This window comes from Engystomops pustulosus, chromosome 2, assembly GCF_040894005.1.
Source record: "Engystomops pustulosus chromosome 2, aEngPut4.maternal, whole genome shotgun sequence".
NCBI lineage: Eukaryota > Metazoa > Chordata > Amphibia > Anura > Leptodactylidae > Engystomops > Engystomops pustulosus.
The window spans coordinates 125,987,365-126,003,627 of NC_092412.1; the positions used below are offsets into that span (position 1 = coordinate 125,987,365).

A 16,263-nucleotide genomic window follows, 5' to 3' on the forward strand; every position below is an offset into this window, starting at 1 on the left:
TCTTATATAAGTATCAAGTATGTGAAATATATTACCTTTTGTGTATTTTAATGAAGGTCTTTTTCAGTATGCTTGTGCCTCATTGTCGGGTAATGTATGCATGCCTGGAGCACACAGTTCGCAAAGCTCACTGCCGATATGGGAAATGACTTCTGCTAATGTCACAGTCCTGCTGTAGTCTGTGGATGAAATTACAAAGACCAGCTAGGATACTTTATCTTTTTGCTAAAAGCAAATGTTCAAGCAGTGCTTGAACTGCATACTATTTATGGATCCCAAAGGAAATAAAAAAGAAATAAGAAAGGAAGAAATAAATCTCGGAAGACCTTTTATTTAATAACATTGCTTCTACTAAAAATGGTACCTGGGAAGGTGACACAACAGAGGGTTACAGTGATGCTCAAACAGTCATTTTCTGATACCTGTTGTGGAAATCCCTTGACACCACCTTACACAGTACTGGATTAAAAATGTAACATAGTTAAATTTGCTAAGTTTATTTTAGTGTTTGGCTTCTAAAGCGAAGGGTAGTCTTCTGTCTTCAAAAAGCTGAGCTCTGTGGTATGTGTTTATATGACTTGAAGCATGATTTCTGAGTAAGGACGCCAACAGACAAAAATGGCGAATATGGGCAGTGGAAGACTGACCTCTTCAGTCTTTTATGACTAGTTCACATCCGTCTGGGTGTCATATTTTACAGATCCTCATAAACTAGAGTCTGAGTGATCCATGAAAAACTGTGCTGACATGGTCTACTTTTTTAATGGGTCGGTCTCATACTAAAATAGTGGTTGAGGGAACTGATCCATTAAAATGTACTGCATTCAGTCCAGCCATGTGCCAACGCATTGCATCCATTCAGAAACACAGACAACACCCTCATTGATTACAGAAAGTATTTAGACCCCTTTAAAGTGTTCACTTTTTGTTTCATTGCAGCCTATTGGAAAGATGAAATAAAATAAAATGCAAAGTGTACATTAGCAAGCAAAACAATTTTTTATTAAACAAGAAAAACTAAAATGTCACAAGTATGCAAAGCCTGATCCTCCTTAAGATGGTTCTACTCCTTCATTGGAGTTCAGCTGTGCTTAAACTGATTGGATTTGATTAGGAAAGGCACACATCTGTCTATATAAGACCTCACAGTGCATGTCAGAACACATGAAAATCGTGAGGTCTAAGGAACTGCCAAAGGAGTTCAGGCACAATTGTTGCAAGGCACTGATCTGGTCAAGGCTACAAAAGAATTTCAGCAGCATTCAAGATTGCTAAGAGCGTACCGTATATACTCATGTATAAGCCGAGGTTTTTCAGCACAAAAAATATGCTGAAAAACCTCACCTCTGCTTATACATGAGTCAATAAAAATAATAAACTATTTTTTTAAGTGTTGGCTGTCTGTATACTACTGGGTCTGGGCTGGCTGCATACTACAGGGGGCAGCCTGGGCTGGCTGCATAATACAGGGGGCAGCCTGGGCTGGCTGCATACTACAGGGGGCAGTCTGGGCTGGCTGCATACTACAGGCGGCAGCCTGGGCTGGCTGCATACTACAGGGGACCTCAACTCTTCCTCGACTTGCCATTTAGCCAAGCTAAGCAATTGTAGGGGAAAAGCTTTCATGAGATGGGTACAGAAGAACCCCAAGATCCCTTTGGCTGAGCTCCAGAGATGCATTAGTGAGATGGAAGAAAGTCCCACAAAGTCGATGATCAATACAGCTCTCTTCCAGTTGGGGATTTATGGCAGAGTATGCTGATGGAAGCTTCTCCTCAGTGCAAGACTATGAAAGCCTGCATACAGTTTGCAAATGCAAGAAGAGATTAAGATTAAACTTTTGGCTTATGAGCAGGTACAAAGAGTGAAAATAGGTCTGAATAATTTCTGTAGACAGTGTAGCAGGTTTGCTAGATATGTCCATCTGCCCTAAACTGTTCAATAAATCCTGACAGGACTACTAGTAGAGAGACAGTGAGTACTACATAGTACGGGAACAGTGCTTTATACTGCAGTGCATTCAGATTTAGTTGGCGGAAATGGAATCTGTGCTTGCGTGAATATTCTAGCCTCAAAAACATTGGGTTATTCGCTGAACAGACATTTAAGAAGAAAATTTGAAAAATGTCACAGCATTACAAATAGTATTGTATGGGTTCATGTTCTGGTTCATATATTCTATTTGGATCCACATAGAAACTATTGATAACAGATTGTGACCAAGAGCAGCTTTTATGCCCATCTGGTTCAATTCTGATACTTTGCCATTCATTCTTATAAACTCATCATGGTTATTCCAGCTTTTTTTGCATCGTACAGCAAAATTATGTCCACGTATGTTGACCAAAAGTGGCGATGAAATGTAAGATATGATTAACAGATCTAACTCTTATATTGTCTATAAGACCACTGATGTCATGGTAATTTTTAGATATAAAATATGTACAAGAACAATCAGGTTCTTAGTGACTGTCAATCTTCTTGTGACTGCATCTGATTTCTCGAAAAAAGGACGGGGAGATTCAGGAATAGAAACCATAACTTAATCTAAGAAAAGAAGTAGAGCAGTATGCTAACCTGTAATATAATTTATTATGGAGCATAACTGTGGAATCTTATTTTGCCAGTTTTCCTTTGCCCTCGAGTTCCAGGAATCATGCTAAATAAATCACTTGTAAGGATTGTTTGGCTAATGTCTCTCTTTGTCTTCTTTCTTTAGTAATTGCCCATCTTTTCTGGCGGCTGCTTTGGCAAGGGCAACAGCGGATGAAATACAGCAAAGTGACCTGTCTGCGTACTATGTACCAAAGCATGTGGATGGCACAGAAGGAATATTACGTAAGTGAATTTATAGACCTAATAATGCCCTTTAACCTACAAAATTATGCTTTTAAGTATTTCATATTTTCTGCAAATTTCTGGGTAAATTAAGACTGTCCACTTGGAGATGGTCTGTTATGATCTCATGGATTTAAATGTGTGTCTCAGATTTTGAAGGCTCGTTATAGAACTTCTGTTATTACTGTAAGAAGATCTAGGGGAATCAACCTTAGAGAGCCCCACAGCACAAATATGTGACTATATACACATTTTATTGCTTTATGGCTTTAACAGATTCAGACGGGCACAGACTTAAAAAAAAAAAAAAAAAAAAAAAATCAAAAATCTCTTGATTCCAAATCTTTGCAGGATACAAATATAGCCATATTTCTATCATTCTAGACTCGTGCATAAATTGGGGCTTACTCACAGCCCCCATTAACTTGGACAAGGTCAGGATACAGAGGCTGGTGTGCCTTATTGCGTTGCGGATGTGCAGTGTGACAGGTCCTATTCCTGCCCAGAATGGCACATGGTCTGTGGTTTGTGACCAGGATTTTGCAAGGTCATGTGCAAGAGGCCTTACAAAGATAGTTGTGGACTGTCTTTTAGCCCTCGATCGTGAAGTGCTGGAGAATTAACGGAAGCGTTTTGATACATTTTACTATAGAGTTTTAATGAATTGCTATTTCTATAATGTGTTTTTTTTTTTTAATTTTCTGATTGTAGATTTTTTTCTATGTTATTTTTTTAGATTTAATCATTGACAGAAAAAACATCAAGTCATATATTTCCCAAAATAAATTTGCAATTTGTTACAAGAGTGAAAAAATAAACAACACACTGTACCTTTTGGGCTAACCGTACATGTTGGTGTTTACCCAGCAGTTCAGCAAGCATCAGAATTCCATAGCCAATCAGCAAGCATCAGAAATGTGCTGGTTACTGATATAGATTTATTCAGGGTGGTGGAGCTCAAATATTGCATTGAAAGGTTGAAATCTGTACTGGGATTTTTTCTAAGTATATGTACAGCGGAATACTGATAATTCACTGATAATCCAATACTGATAATTCATTCCATGCATAGCATGGAGATTCTGGCTAGGAAAATCCATGTGTAATATGCACAGTTTGCAGGTGGCCTTAAAGAACACTATGGTTTAGGGTTGCAAGAGTTGAGCTGGTTGTTCACCTTAATGTTTTTTTTTCCAATCACTTTTATTAGTCTCCAGAGCACTGGGGAAACATTAATAACAGGCCTAATTTAGGCCTGAAGGCTACACCATTAAAGTATGAAGTCCATATTGCACGAATGGCAAAAAGTAACGCACAATATTGCACGACTCGCAAAGAGACTTCACGTATACAGTTTTGCTGTATGTGAAAAGAAAGAAAATGGCCAGACCAATGGTACACCAATTTAACACACAAATGAACATGGAAGACAGAATAGACGGTGGAAAAGGAAAGAACAGGGGGGAGGTAGGAAGGGCTAACAGTCACTATAAGGCGAACTAAAAGATGCTATTGCGACCATACACTTCACAGAAGGCTGATAGCACAAATCTAGCGAGCTTCATGGGAGGGAAGAGGGACTTGAGCCCCAAATTGTGTCAAATTTATTTGTGGTTCTATCTAACAAACTGCTCAAATGGTCATTAACCAAAATCCAGGTGAGTTTGTCTTTGGGGTATATAGATGGAGATCTCTACGTCTTTGCCATTGCTATACTTGCAGCCAGACAAGCATATTGAATTAATTTACATTCAACCTTTGTAATTTCCAATAAAGTATCATTCAATAACGCTATTAAGGGCTCCTTTTGTGGTGTAATCCCTGTTAAAGTATGCATTAGATCCCATACTGCAGACCAAAACTTGTCAACTTTCGCACAGGTCCACCATATGGCGAAGAACATGCCTTCTTGTCCGCAAGCCAAAAGCAACAGCCATCTGCAGCATAACCCATCCTAGTCAAGACCATGTACCTTTGCATAAGCACTTTATAATCTGCCTCCACTATGGAGACGTTAATGGATAATTTGGTCATAGAAGATGCCAAATCCCTCTATTTCGGGAGTTTCAACTCACCCCCAGGTCCTCCTCCCAACACCGCATGTAGCGTAATTTGCCAAGGGGAGTCATACAGGGTGTGACATATGTATTCCATTGGGGTTAATTTTGAGATACGAACTAAGGAACTTGATTTATTCATGGAACCTTTGAGGGCAATATTGGAGTCTCCTGCTATGAACAGTCCCTGCACTAAAGGACCCAAGCATATCCACATTCTATGAACGGATGCTACCTGATATTTCTTTGGTGCATAATAATAATTAATCAAAGTGATGAGATTATCAGAAATCATACCTGTAAGTACCGTAGTAAGAACCACCCTTCAGGGTCAGCACAAGATGTTTGTACCGAGAATTGGATATGTTTAGACAACAAAATACCCACCCCTCTGTTTGGAGGGCGCCTAGGCTAGATGACCCTGAGAGAAAGCCCCATGGAAATACTTCTGCTGGGAAGAGAGAAAGAAGTGAGTTTCTTAAATAAATACGATATCTGCTTTCATCGACTTATAATATAGAAGGCTTTTCTACATTTTCATCGGAGTGTTAAACCCCTGTATATTATGCGATTTTACCACATAGGGGTTGCTACGTTGAGATTCCGCCATAAGGGAGAAGGTGAAACAATGTTAAAGCACAGGGAGTATAAGAGACATGGATAGGGATCCAGAGACCCATTAGGAAGAAATGGAAAGGGCAATTGAAGGAAAACATTAAACCACAAGACAAGTGGACAAATACTCAAGAATAATGATGGATAGTGAAATAAACAGACATATGGAATGTAAAAAATCCTGACTACCTGTACAAATATAGATATTAGGCAAGTCCGGATACCTAACAGTCTCTAGTAACTGAAATAGGGAGGGTGCAGACCTGATAGGAATAGAAAATGTTTCAACATAAAACAGCTAGTATTACACCTGGGAACAATCAATAGGAAATTATAGAAAAGGAGTTTTACCTATAGATATACATGACAATAATAATCCACATGAGAAAATGGGTTAACCCACAACATGTTGGAGAGAAAGGATACTCTTATCATGGAGAGTCCGTGAATAAAGCTGACAGCTTTAACGTGAGAAATCCTTGCTCAAGAAGGTGCTCGTCCTGGACGTTGATCCTTAGGACTTCATCTTGCCATGACTATTTCTGCTTATGCCAAAAAAGAGATAAGGGTGGGGATAGGATCCTGGGTCTCATCTCCCATCTTGAAATGTAGAGAAATAATATTGGTGTTTTTTGTGCTGGAATAACAATTTAAATGGATATCCCCATGCAATGATCTTCCTTGCCACATCCATAACTTTGATGGAGTAGAAATAATGTCCATTGGCAGGTCCCTGGAGCCTGAAGGTCTGCCACTTGCTCTGAGTTCTGTTTAACTATCCTAATGGTGTCCTCCAATTTGGCCTCAATAGCTGCCCATTTTGTGCAGGTGCTTGTGCACTTGAGTTAGTTTAGAGCCCAATTTATTTAGTGTACCTTTTAAGGACTCTGTCCATGTAGGACATTGTAATCTCCCCCATCCTGTCTTAGGAGGTCACGGTCTGTGGCAGCGTGATGTCTTGGCTAGTGAGGGGGCAAACTGGGAGTCCCAGGAAGCCTGAGTTGTGGTCTCCACAAGCACCCGAGAGTGGAATACCTCAGAGATGTCTTGAGAGGATGCTACCAAAGACTGAGCATGAGGAGATGCCTCCATGGTGGTAAAGATAGCACTTCTGCATGCAGCGCTTGCTGAAGGAGCTCCAATATACGCTTCTGACTGCCCAAGTTGCTGGCCTTGTTCATCCATCCTCTGTGCATTGGAATGAGCAGGTATGCTTCCCTGACTATTGTCCCAGGGTCGGGTGCTACTGCCTCCCTGTAACAGCTTCCCAATAGGACGCGGTGTGGAGCAAAGCGGCTACACCCTCCACCATTGTCAGCTGCGTGCACGCGACTCCCTCACCTTACTTTGTTATTGCCTTTCAACATAGTAGTGCCAGACTCAAAAACACTAGAGAAACATTTTATAAATATTTAGATGCATCTCTGGCTCAGTCTAAGATTGCTGGGTGGTGATCGTCTCTTAATGAATTTCTTCCTAAGAAAAAGACGAAGTAATTCAAGATTTTTTGCAAATCCATTCCTCGTAACATTATGATGTGAAAGTACATATGTGCAGGGGTTATTCACTTTTGAACTTTAGAAGGATGCACTACATTTTACATTAAAGGGTTATTCCCATCTGGGAATTCATATTCAATATAATAATTCTGCAATATATATACAGTACATTTCTTCAATTGGATGTTATTTAAAAATGTACCTGGGTTAAGATAATTTCCCATAAATGTAACTGTTGAGTAGCTGGGAGTCGCTGTGTGTCTTGTAGCCATTTTGTGGTAATGAATGCTGAATCCAGGTAATCAGTCAGGCCTCAATAGCGCTTGTGTGGTGGTCGTATCCATTTACAGCTATCTCGTTTCTAATGGACAATATGGCTACATGTATGGGAAATTATCTTCACACGGGTACATTTTTTATCATATGTAATTGAATCAAATTTATATATGGCATATAAATAGAAAGTGAATGCCCATGAGATTACCCATTTAAATAATAAATAAAAAGCTAAAAATGTGGATTTAAGTAGCTGCTTAAATATAGTATTGTCACAATCATTCACTGCTTGCATCACATTACACTTATTATGTGACTTTGTAAGACATGGCATCGCTGAATCCTGTGCTGCATTGTGTTCCTAATCTATGTCTTTTCGATAAGACATTTGCAGGCTGTAGCTGGTGACACTGAAGCCAGGAAGATAAGTTATCTCGCAATTGCTCAGTGTTTCATTGGACAGTTACACAATGGCATTTGTACAGCAGTGATTCCTGGCCCTCTCTTCCCCCTTGTTGTTGTAAAATCTGCATGTAAAAGCCTACTGCTGAATAGGCCAATATAATTGGTAAATTGTGTATTCTTGTACATTTTGATTTACTCTTGTACATTTATAAAAGATGGCTAGAGTATCATTGTACTGTTACTGCAATCAATGCCACCCTAGCAACCAAGTACTGCATTCAGAGCAGACAATAATAATGGAGACCCCTAGAGCAGACAACAAAAATACTCTCCTTTTACTGGCTCCTCTTCTTTTTCCCAGCTCCATGCTGCAGCTTCTTCTTCTCTTCACCATGTGCAGCTTTGCTTTTCTTCCTGGTTGTATGTGACAGCATGAGGACCAAAAGCAGAACTGTGCCAGGATAAGGAGGGGAAGAGTCCTTAGCAGTCCTGAGTTCACTCCTGTTCATGGGACTGCTTTGCTCTGGGTCCTGACCTCGGTGTATACAACCAGCATCGGGAAATAGAGTGGAGTGGCAGAAGAGGACCCATGAGGACATTTCAGTGGCTCTCATCACTACCTGGTCTACAGCACCAAAGCATGCTGCCATCCGTTATGGACTCTATCAGCAGGGCACGGGCCACAACTCAAGGCTTGACAGGCTGTGGCTCATTGGACTTGGGTTTTGCACCCCTGTCACTACACTTTATGTACGTTCTCAGTAGCTCCTCCACTACAGATCAGAGGAAAAGGCACTGGGAAGGAACTGAACAGTTTATCATAGGAATGCTAGAGTGATCTGGATATACCGGGGTCCCATAAATGTGGACACAGACGATGTACAGCCTGTAACTACATCGTCCAAGGCAACACCTTTACTTCATCTAGTACACAAATTAGTTATAACATCAAGTCGTATATAAATTGCAATACGTCCCACATTGTATATCTAGCCTCCTGTGATTCGTGTCACATCCAATATGTAGGGTGTACTACCTGTCCTGCAAAAAACCGCATCAGACGACACATATCCGATGTAACAAACGATGCTTTTAATATATCATCTCTTAGTCGTCATTTTAGAGATATACATAAAGGTGATACTACTAATCTCAGATGGACAGGTATCGAGAAAGTCTCCAAACCCACTAGAGGAGGGGACCATCACAAAAAAATCCTTAATAGAGAGTCCTATTGGATATTTGTTTTACAGACTAGACAACCACAAGGTATGAATAGTAGACATGACCTAATTACAAGTTATTAACAATGTATCCACTTTCTCATACAAGCACATCACAACTTTGTGTTCTTTTGTAATATAATTGTTTCTTTTGTATAGACTGTAGAATTGTTATACTCATTTTAACTAGTACTGAGGTGAAGAGCTACTTTCCCTTTTAAATTAACTCAACTCAATGTGAGACATGTGCTATTAAGGGTTAATTTCAGTATGCTCCACCTCACTACTAGGGTCATGTGACCTTAATTTTGTATTTAAGAAGTGTGTTTTTAGTAATTCCGATAGATCATGACTAAGGCTTAAACAGCCGAAACGCGTCGATCAGTTTTCTTCACTGTATATATCCGAACCTGCTGTTGCACAAATAAAGAAGTTTTATACCGTCTGGGACTAGCGCTGGAACTCTTTCTTCTTTACCTATGAACTTTCCCTTGCCGGGGCGTTTCCGTGTACGCAGTCCTGAGGTGAGCATTGGAGTGAGTGGAGCTGACACAGACTTTTTTCCATACACTCTTTGAGGCATAATCGTGCTCCTCCTCCGCATCCTTACTCTTGAATATTTTGTGCAGGCACGATCTACATCGATCTCCAACAGTGTCTTACTTCGGATATCATTGAAGTAGATGGATACACCGGTCTCCAGCCAACCTAATGGTGCCACAATCATTGAACGCCGTAACAAGGCAGCAACTATCTTCAATGAGGATGACACAGTGTGTGTTCCGTCTAAGGACTCTACAGCCTATAAAGAACAATTATATAAACTCCATGAGAGAGAACTAAGAATTTGGTGGGACTCAGAAACATTAACCACCTACATTGAAAAACAGATGATTCCTCGGGGATTACGGATTAAGAAAATTCCAACTACAATCTACAGCGACGAATTCCTGGGTGAGTGGAACGCCTTGCTTAGTCAATGCTCTATTAAATTGATGGACTTGATTGTACAATATGAACATAGAACACTAAAGGACATTGACACTGAGATTGATAGTTTGAAAAAACAAATACAAGAAAATGAACCTACTCTTGATATGGAAACAGTTATCACAGATATCAAAAGTAGATTGGCTAATACAGAAAACATTATCACAGAGACAAAAAAGAAAAAATTTCAAAGAGACACTATGGACTATAGGAATAACAAAGTTTACGACTGGAAAGAACGTACAGGACCCCCTAACACCCCGAGACTACGATCGATTCTGAAAAAACGTCATAATAGGAAAAGATCCAATTCAAGAGTAGGCTTCTCTGACACAGATGACAGCTCATCCATAAGCATGACAGAAGAACAGATCTTTTCCAACATTCCCAATAATATGGGTAACATCAAAGGAATCATCTCCACCACAGCTCAGCAATCGCAACAACAGAAAGACACCAATTTCTCAAAAAACGGGGGAGGAGAGGGGGCAGGAAGCACAAACAGACCGGAAAATATCAAAATGACGACCAGACAAGAGGGGAAAAACAAAAAACGTCAGTAGTAAACATTTCCAGTTATATCCTTAATGAAGATGAAATTTCTGTTTTGAGTAAGGGGCTGGGTTTTGCTCCCACCCAGGACTTTAACTTGTTTAAAACAATTCTTGATGTAAATCGATTTGCTCGTAATTTAACTATAAAAAAACATTTTGCAGATAAGAATTTTGTTTGTGATGATAACCATTTAGATAACGTTGAAAATGATAATGAACATGACAATGTAACATCCAGATCAGAGTTCATGTGTACTAATTTTAGTGAACAAACACTTTTGCTCACGCTCACACAACTATCCACAGATTCCCAACCCATTAGCAATTGGGTTTCTGAGCCCTATCAGGCCAGGAATCCTGGATTTTATCCACTCGCGTCCAGAACTACGGAGTTGGATAGATTCCAGGAACTAGTTGAACAGGAGCTAACAGCATTAAAAAATTCTCTACACAATAGGGTCAATCATCACTACAATTTAACACCTAGGGAACGGAAAGCATTTGATAATCTTAAAAATCACAAAGATCTCCTAGTAAGACCTTCAGATAAAGGAGGTTCAGTTGTGGTGATGAATTCCACACTTTACAATGCTCTTAACCAAGCATTATTGAACGATCCGTTAACATATCGTAAACTTAGTAGCGATCCAACGTCTACTTGTAAAATTGCACTTCAACGTCTCCTCAATGAGGGCTATACAATGGGAGCGATAGACATGAAACTAAGGGATTCTCTCTGTCCAGAACATCCAATAGTCCCCATTTTCCACTCCCTCCCAAAGATACATAAGGGAATCTTCCCTCCACCATTACGTCCCATTGTAGCTGGGATAGGTTCTTTGGGAGAGAAACTAGGAGAATGGTTGGACTCATACTTACAACCCTTAACAAAAGTCACTCCAGGCTACCTTAGGGACACTCCGCATTTATTGCACATGCTTGATAACATGGAGAACCTGGAAGGATGCTGTTTTGCAACCAGTGATGTGGTGGCTCTTTATCCATCTATCCCCCACCATCTAGGGTTAAAAGTACTAGAAAACCATCTAGAAAAATACAGTGTGTATAGCTTGTCACTCAAAACTTTCATTGTTTTAGCCACAGAATTTCTCTTGAAAAATAATTTCTTTCTTTTTGATGGTAACTTTTATTTGCAAGTGAAGGGGGCCCCTATGGGGGCCAGATTTTCCCCTTCACTTGCCAATATTTTCATGATTTCCTGGGAGGAATCTTTTGTTTTCTCCCCATCCAACCCCTTTAAGGATAACATCAGGTGGATGGGGAGATTCATAGATGATCTCATCTGGATCTGGCAAGGCCCTTATAACATCTTCCAGGATATGATGCATTGGTTCAACGATAATGAGATGAACCTTAAATTCACCCACGAATTTGGGGATCCTAGCATCACTTTCCTGGATGTGAACCTTAAAATAGAAGGGAATACCATTACAGTCAAACCCTACAGAAAACCCACAGCAGGAAATTCAATTTTATTATCCAACTCATGCCATCCAAAACATGTAACCTCTAACATACCATATGGAGAATTCATTAGAACCAAACGCAACTGTTCTAGCGACACAATTTTTAAAGAAGAAGCAGTTGCAGTAACGAATAGGCTAAAAGAAAGAGGCTACAGTGATCAACTTATCTCCACAGCACATAAAAAAGTGAGTGCAAAATCCAGAACAGCATTACTAAATAATAAATGTAAAAAAACCCTCCCTGCATCATCTGAAAAAAACTATTCACCAATCACCTTCTCAACTCAGTACAGTAATCAATTTAATAGTATAAAACATATTATTAAAAAATATCTACCAATTCTTTCTTGTAATGTAGACTTCCAGGGAATCATTGAAAAAGGTGTTAGATTTGTAGCCAAGAAGAGCAACACACTCGGTACTACCCTATCACCCAGTCTTTTTATTAGTGAAAAACCTAATACCCACAGGTATACGTGGCTAGATATACCGGGGTCCCATAAATGTGGACACAGACGATGTAAAGCCTGTAACTACATCGTCCAAGGCAACACCTTTACTTCATCTAGTACACAAATTAGTTATAACATCAAGTCGTATATAAATTGCAATACGTCCCACATTGTATATCTAGCCTCCTGTGATTCGTGTCACATCCAATATGTAGGGTGTACTACCTGTCCTGCAAAAAACCGCATCAGACGACACATATCCGATGTAACAAACGATGCTTTTAATATATCATCTCTTAGTCGTCATTTTAGAGATATACATAAAGGTGATACTACTAATCTCAGATGGACAGGTATCGAGAAAGTCTCCAAACCCACTAGAGGAGGGGACCATCACAAAAAAATCCTTAATAGAGAGTCCTATTGGATATTTGTTTTACAGACTAGACAACCACAAGGTATGAATAGTAGACATGACCTAATTACAAGTTATTAACAATGTATCCACTTTCTCATACAAGCACATCACAACTTTGTGTTCTTTTGTAATATAATTGTTTCTTTTGTATAGGCTGTAGAATTGTTATACTCATTTTAACTAGTACTGAGGTGAAGAGCTACTTTCCCTTTTAAATTAACTCAACTCAATGTGAGACATGTGCTATTAAGGGTTAATTTCAGTATGCTCCACCTCACTACTAGGGTCATGTGACCTTAATTTTGTATTTAAGAAGTGTGTTTTTAGTAATTCCGATAGATCATGACTAAGGCTTAAACAGCCGAAACGCGTCGATCAGTTTTCTTCACTGTATATATCCGAACCTGCTGTTGCACAAATAAAGAAGTTTTATACCGTCTGGGACTAGCGCTGGAACTCTTTCTTCTTTACCTATGAACTTTCCCTTGCCGGGGCGTTTCCGTGTACGCAGTCCTGAGGTGAGCATTGGAGTGAGTGGAGCTGACACAGACTTTTTTCCATATGATCTGGAAAACAGGGCTGTGGAGTCAGTCGGTAACTATTTTGGTGGTGTTGGAACTTGGTCTATTAGATAATAAAGTATATGAAATAAAGTAGAGATACAAAGATATTTCACTTCATTCTATTGAACTCTAGGAACTCCTCATATACTCTGGGTAATTTTTCACAATTTACTTAATTGTGAATTTAATTGGTCACTATCAGTTGTTTATTACTGATGTTGAATGTGTTACCATGAAAGTAATAGTTGTCAGGAGAGTGATCTGTAAATGTGGCCTGTAAGAACATTTACAATAGTCATCTGAGCTTAACACATGGCTCTGGTGAGAGTAATTGCTAAGCAACAGCACAGCAGGGATCATAATCATGGAAATATCCATCTGATGATCGGTAATGATTTTTTTTAACCACTGGGTGTTCATTTCACTGAAGAATAGCTTACATCTTACAATTATGGACACAATGTCCACATTCTTTATCTATCTTCAGCAACAATCACCCATATTGCCTGCCTTGACAACAACCATTTAACATATTTGCTATAAATCTACTAAACAAATCTACTTTAAGGTGTAAGGCAATTCTAGGACTGACCTGCTAGGATAGGTCATATTATTAGTTTTATTGATTGGTTGTGATCACCTGGCACCGCTAAACTAGAGACCATGCAGAAAGTACATTGTGATAGATCCATACTGCTGACTGGAGGACATGGCCAACCATGCAGTTCTAGTGTTTGAACACTACACTAGGGATAGAGCCACCTGCTTCCTGCTCTGTCCTTAGTCTAGCTATTTTTTTGGTCATGGGTAGTCACGCCCCAGTGGATAGGCCTTTTACTAGGATAGACAGGGTAGGTTATTAGTGGTTAAAGGGCATCTACCCTTAGTTTAGTAATGGTAGATGTGTCCTAGTAAGAATTAGCTGAGGAACATCGTTCCTCAGGAGTTATTTTACTATAACTTTTTGACTCGTGATTGTGGAAATTTATAGTTATAAAAGTTATGCAAATTAGCTTGGGGTACTCGGGCTATATCACCTGAGCACCTCAGAGAGCCTAGTATTTTGATATATGCACTACCCCAGTAGCACTGGCGGCCCGTCCCATTGTTCCTTTATCACTTTCCCCTATATGTCCAGATAATGGATCAGGTCATAATATCTGATGCACCTTTTCCCATATAATCTTTTACATTCACTCAAGCATTGTGAAGTGCATACACATCTACAGCTTTTTTCCCCTGTATCTGATGAGAGGGATGTGGTCCATCTTTAAAAGGAGAAATAGCCAGTTTGCCTTATTTATTTTCTTTGATGCATTTTTCGCATGTTTGCACATGTTCATGTAATGTACAGACTGTGCCCTCTGCTTAGTGTTGTGTTCCGAAAGTTTCTTGAACATTATACCTTCCTTTTGGTCTTTGTATATTTCCGTACTAAAGAACGCAGGGTTTTTTCGCTCATTTCTCTCTCTCCACCTTCATGAACCCATAACTTTTTTACTTTTCCGTGTACAGTGCTGAGAGAGGGCTTATTTTGTGTTACTTTCCCGTGATGTTATTTATTATTCCATGCCGTGTACTGGGAAGCAGGAAAAAAATTCCAAATGTGGAAAAATTGAAAAAAAAAATGCATGTGTGTTATGGTCTTGTGGGCTCATTTTTTACGACTTTCACTCTTCGCTCCAAATAACACCTCTACTTTATTCTTTGGTTCGGTACGATCCCAGTGATACCAAATTAATACAGGTTTTATTGCGTTTTAATACATTTTCAAAAATTAAACGAATGTGTCTGAAAAAGGAGAAAAATTTTTTGCCATCTTCTGACGCTAATAACTTTTTCATACTTTGGTGCACAGAGCTGTGTGAGGAGTAATTTTTTTTTTTTGCTAAATGAGCCGACGTTTTCATTGCTACCATTTTGAGGATTGTGCGACATTTTGATTACTTTTCATTTCATTTTTTTGTCATGCAAAAAGGTGTAAAAGTCGCATTTCGGACATTTGGGCGCCATTTCCTTTCTCGGAGATCACCTCCTTCAATAATTGTTTTTATATTTTGATGGATCGGGCATTTTGGGACGCAGCTATACCTAATGTGTCTGTGATTTTTACGGTTTATTATATTTTATATCAGTTCTAGGGGAAGGTGATTAAAAAATTTAATAAAATATTAAAAGTTCAACATTTTTTTTTTCCTTCACTATTTCTTAGACCATCTAGGGTACATTAACTCTAGATGGTCAGATTGCTCCTACAATATATTGCAATACAATTGTATTGCAGTATATGGCATTTCTGCACAGTATGCAGAAGCCATTCAGCCTCGGGTCAGACGAAGACCCGAGGCTGTCATGGCAACCGATCGCCGCCCCCCCATGACGTTTGGGGGAGCGACGATCGGTGGGAACATGCTTTCAGTCCTGCCAGCGGCAAAGAAGATGTTAGCACCCGCGATTGGTGCAAGCACTGACCGTGGGTGTTAGCGATGGGTCTAATTTCTGCCCATCGCCCGTTTCTGTAGGAAGCAGGCTCAGCCCGTGAGCCCTCTTCATACACCCTTCATAGCTCTCTGGCGGATATAACTGCCACAGAATGTGAAGGGGTTAATATACCAATTGAAAATAAATCTTTATTGAACAGAAAAGGAGAAATTCCCTCAAACCCTTAACCTTTTCTAGCCCTCCAAGTCAGAAGACCCTGTAAAGGTCAAGTATTGTGGGAAAGGGGGGGGGGGACTAATGGCAACAAACTTAATCCTAGACCCTCATAAGGAAGTTCCCATAAGGGAACCACACTCTAAATGATACTATGACAAACATTTTAAATTAATACGGTAGGACAAAAAATTAGAATAGATCAGCCTTTCATCATACAGCCTCAGTATT

General features: G+C 39.5%; 1 protein-coding gene across 1 annotated transcript in view; it reads left to right on the forward strand.

Moving 5' to 3' along the window:
- PPM1E (protein phosphatase, Mg2+/Mn2+ dependent 1E) overlaps positions 1 to 16,263 on the forward strand; it is a 150,098-nt gene that overhangs the window by 87,642 nt on the left and 46,193 nt on the right. Inside the window, exon 2 of the mRNA XM_072136283.1 lies at positions 2,720 to 2,838. Coding sequence (XP_071992384.1) covers positions 2,720 to 2,838 — 119 coding nt within the window. The remainder of the gene's footprint in view (positions 1 to 2,719; positions 2,839 to 16,263) is intronic.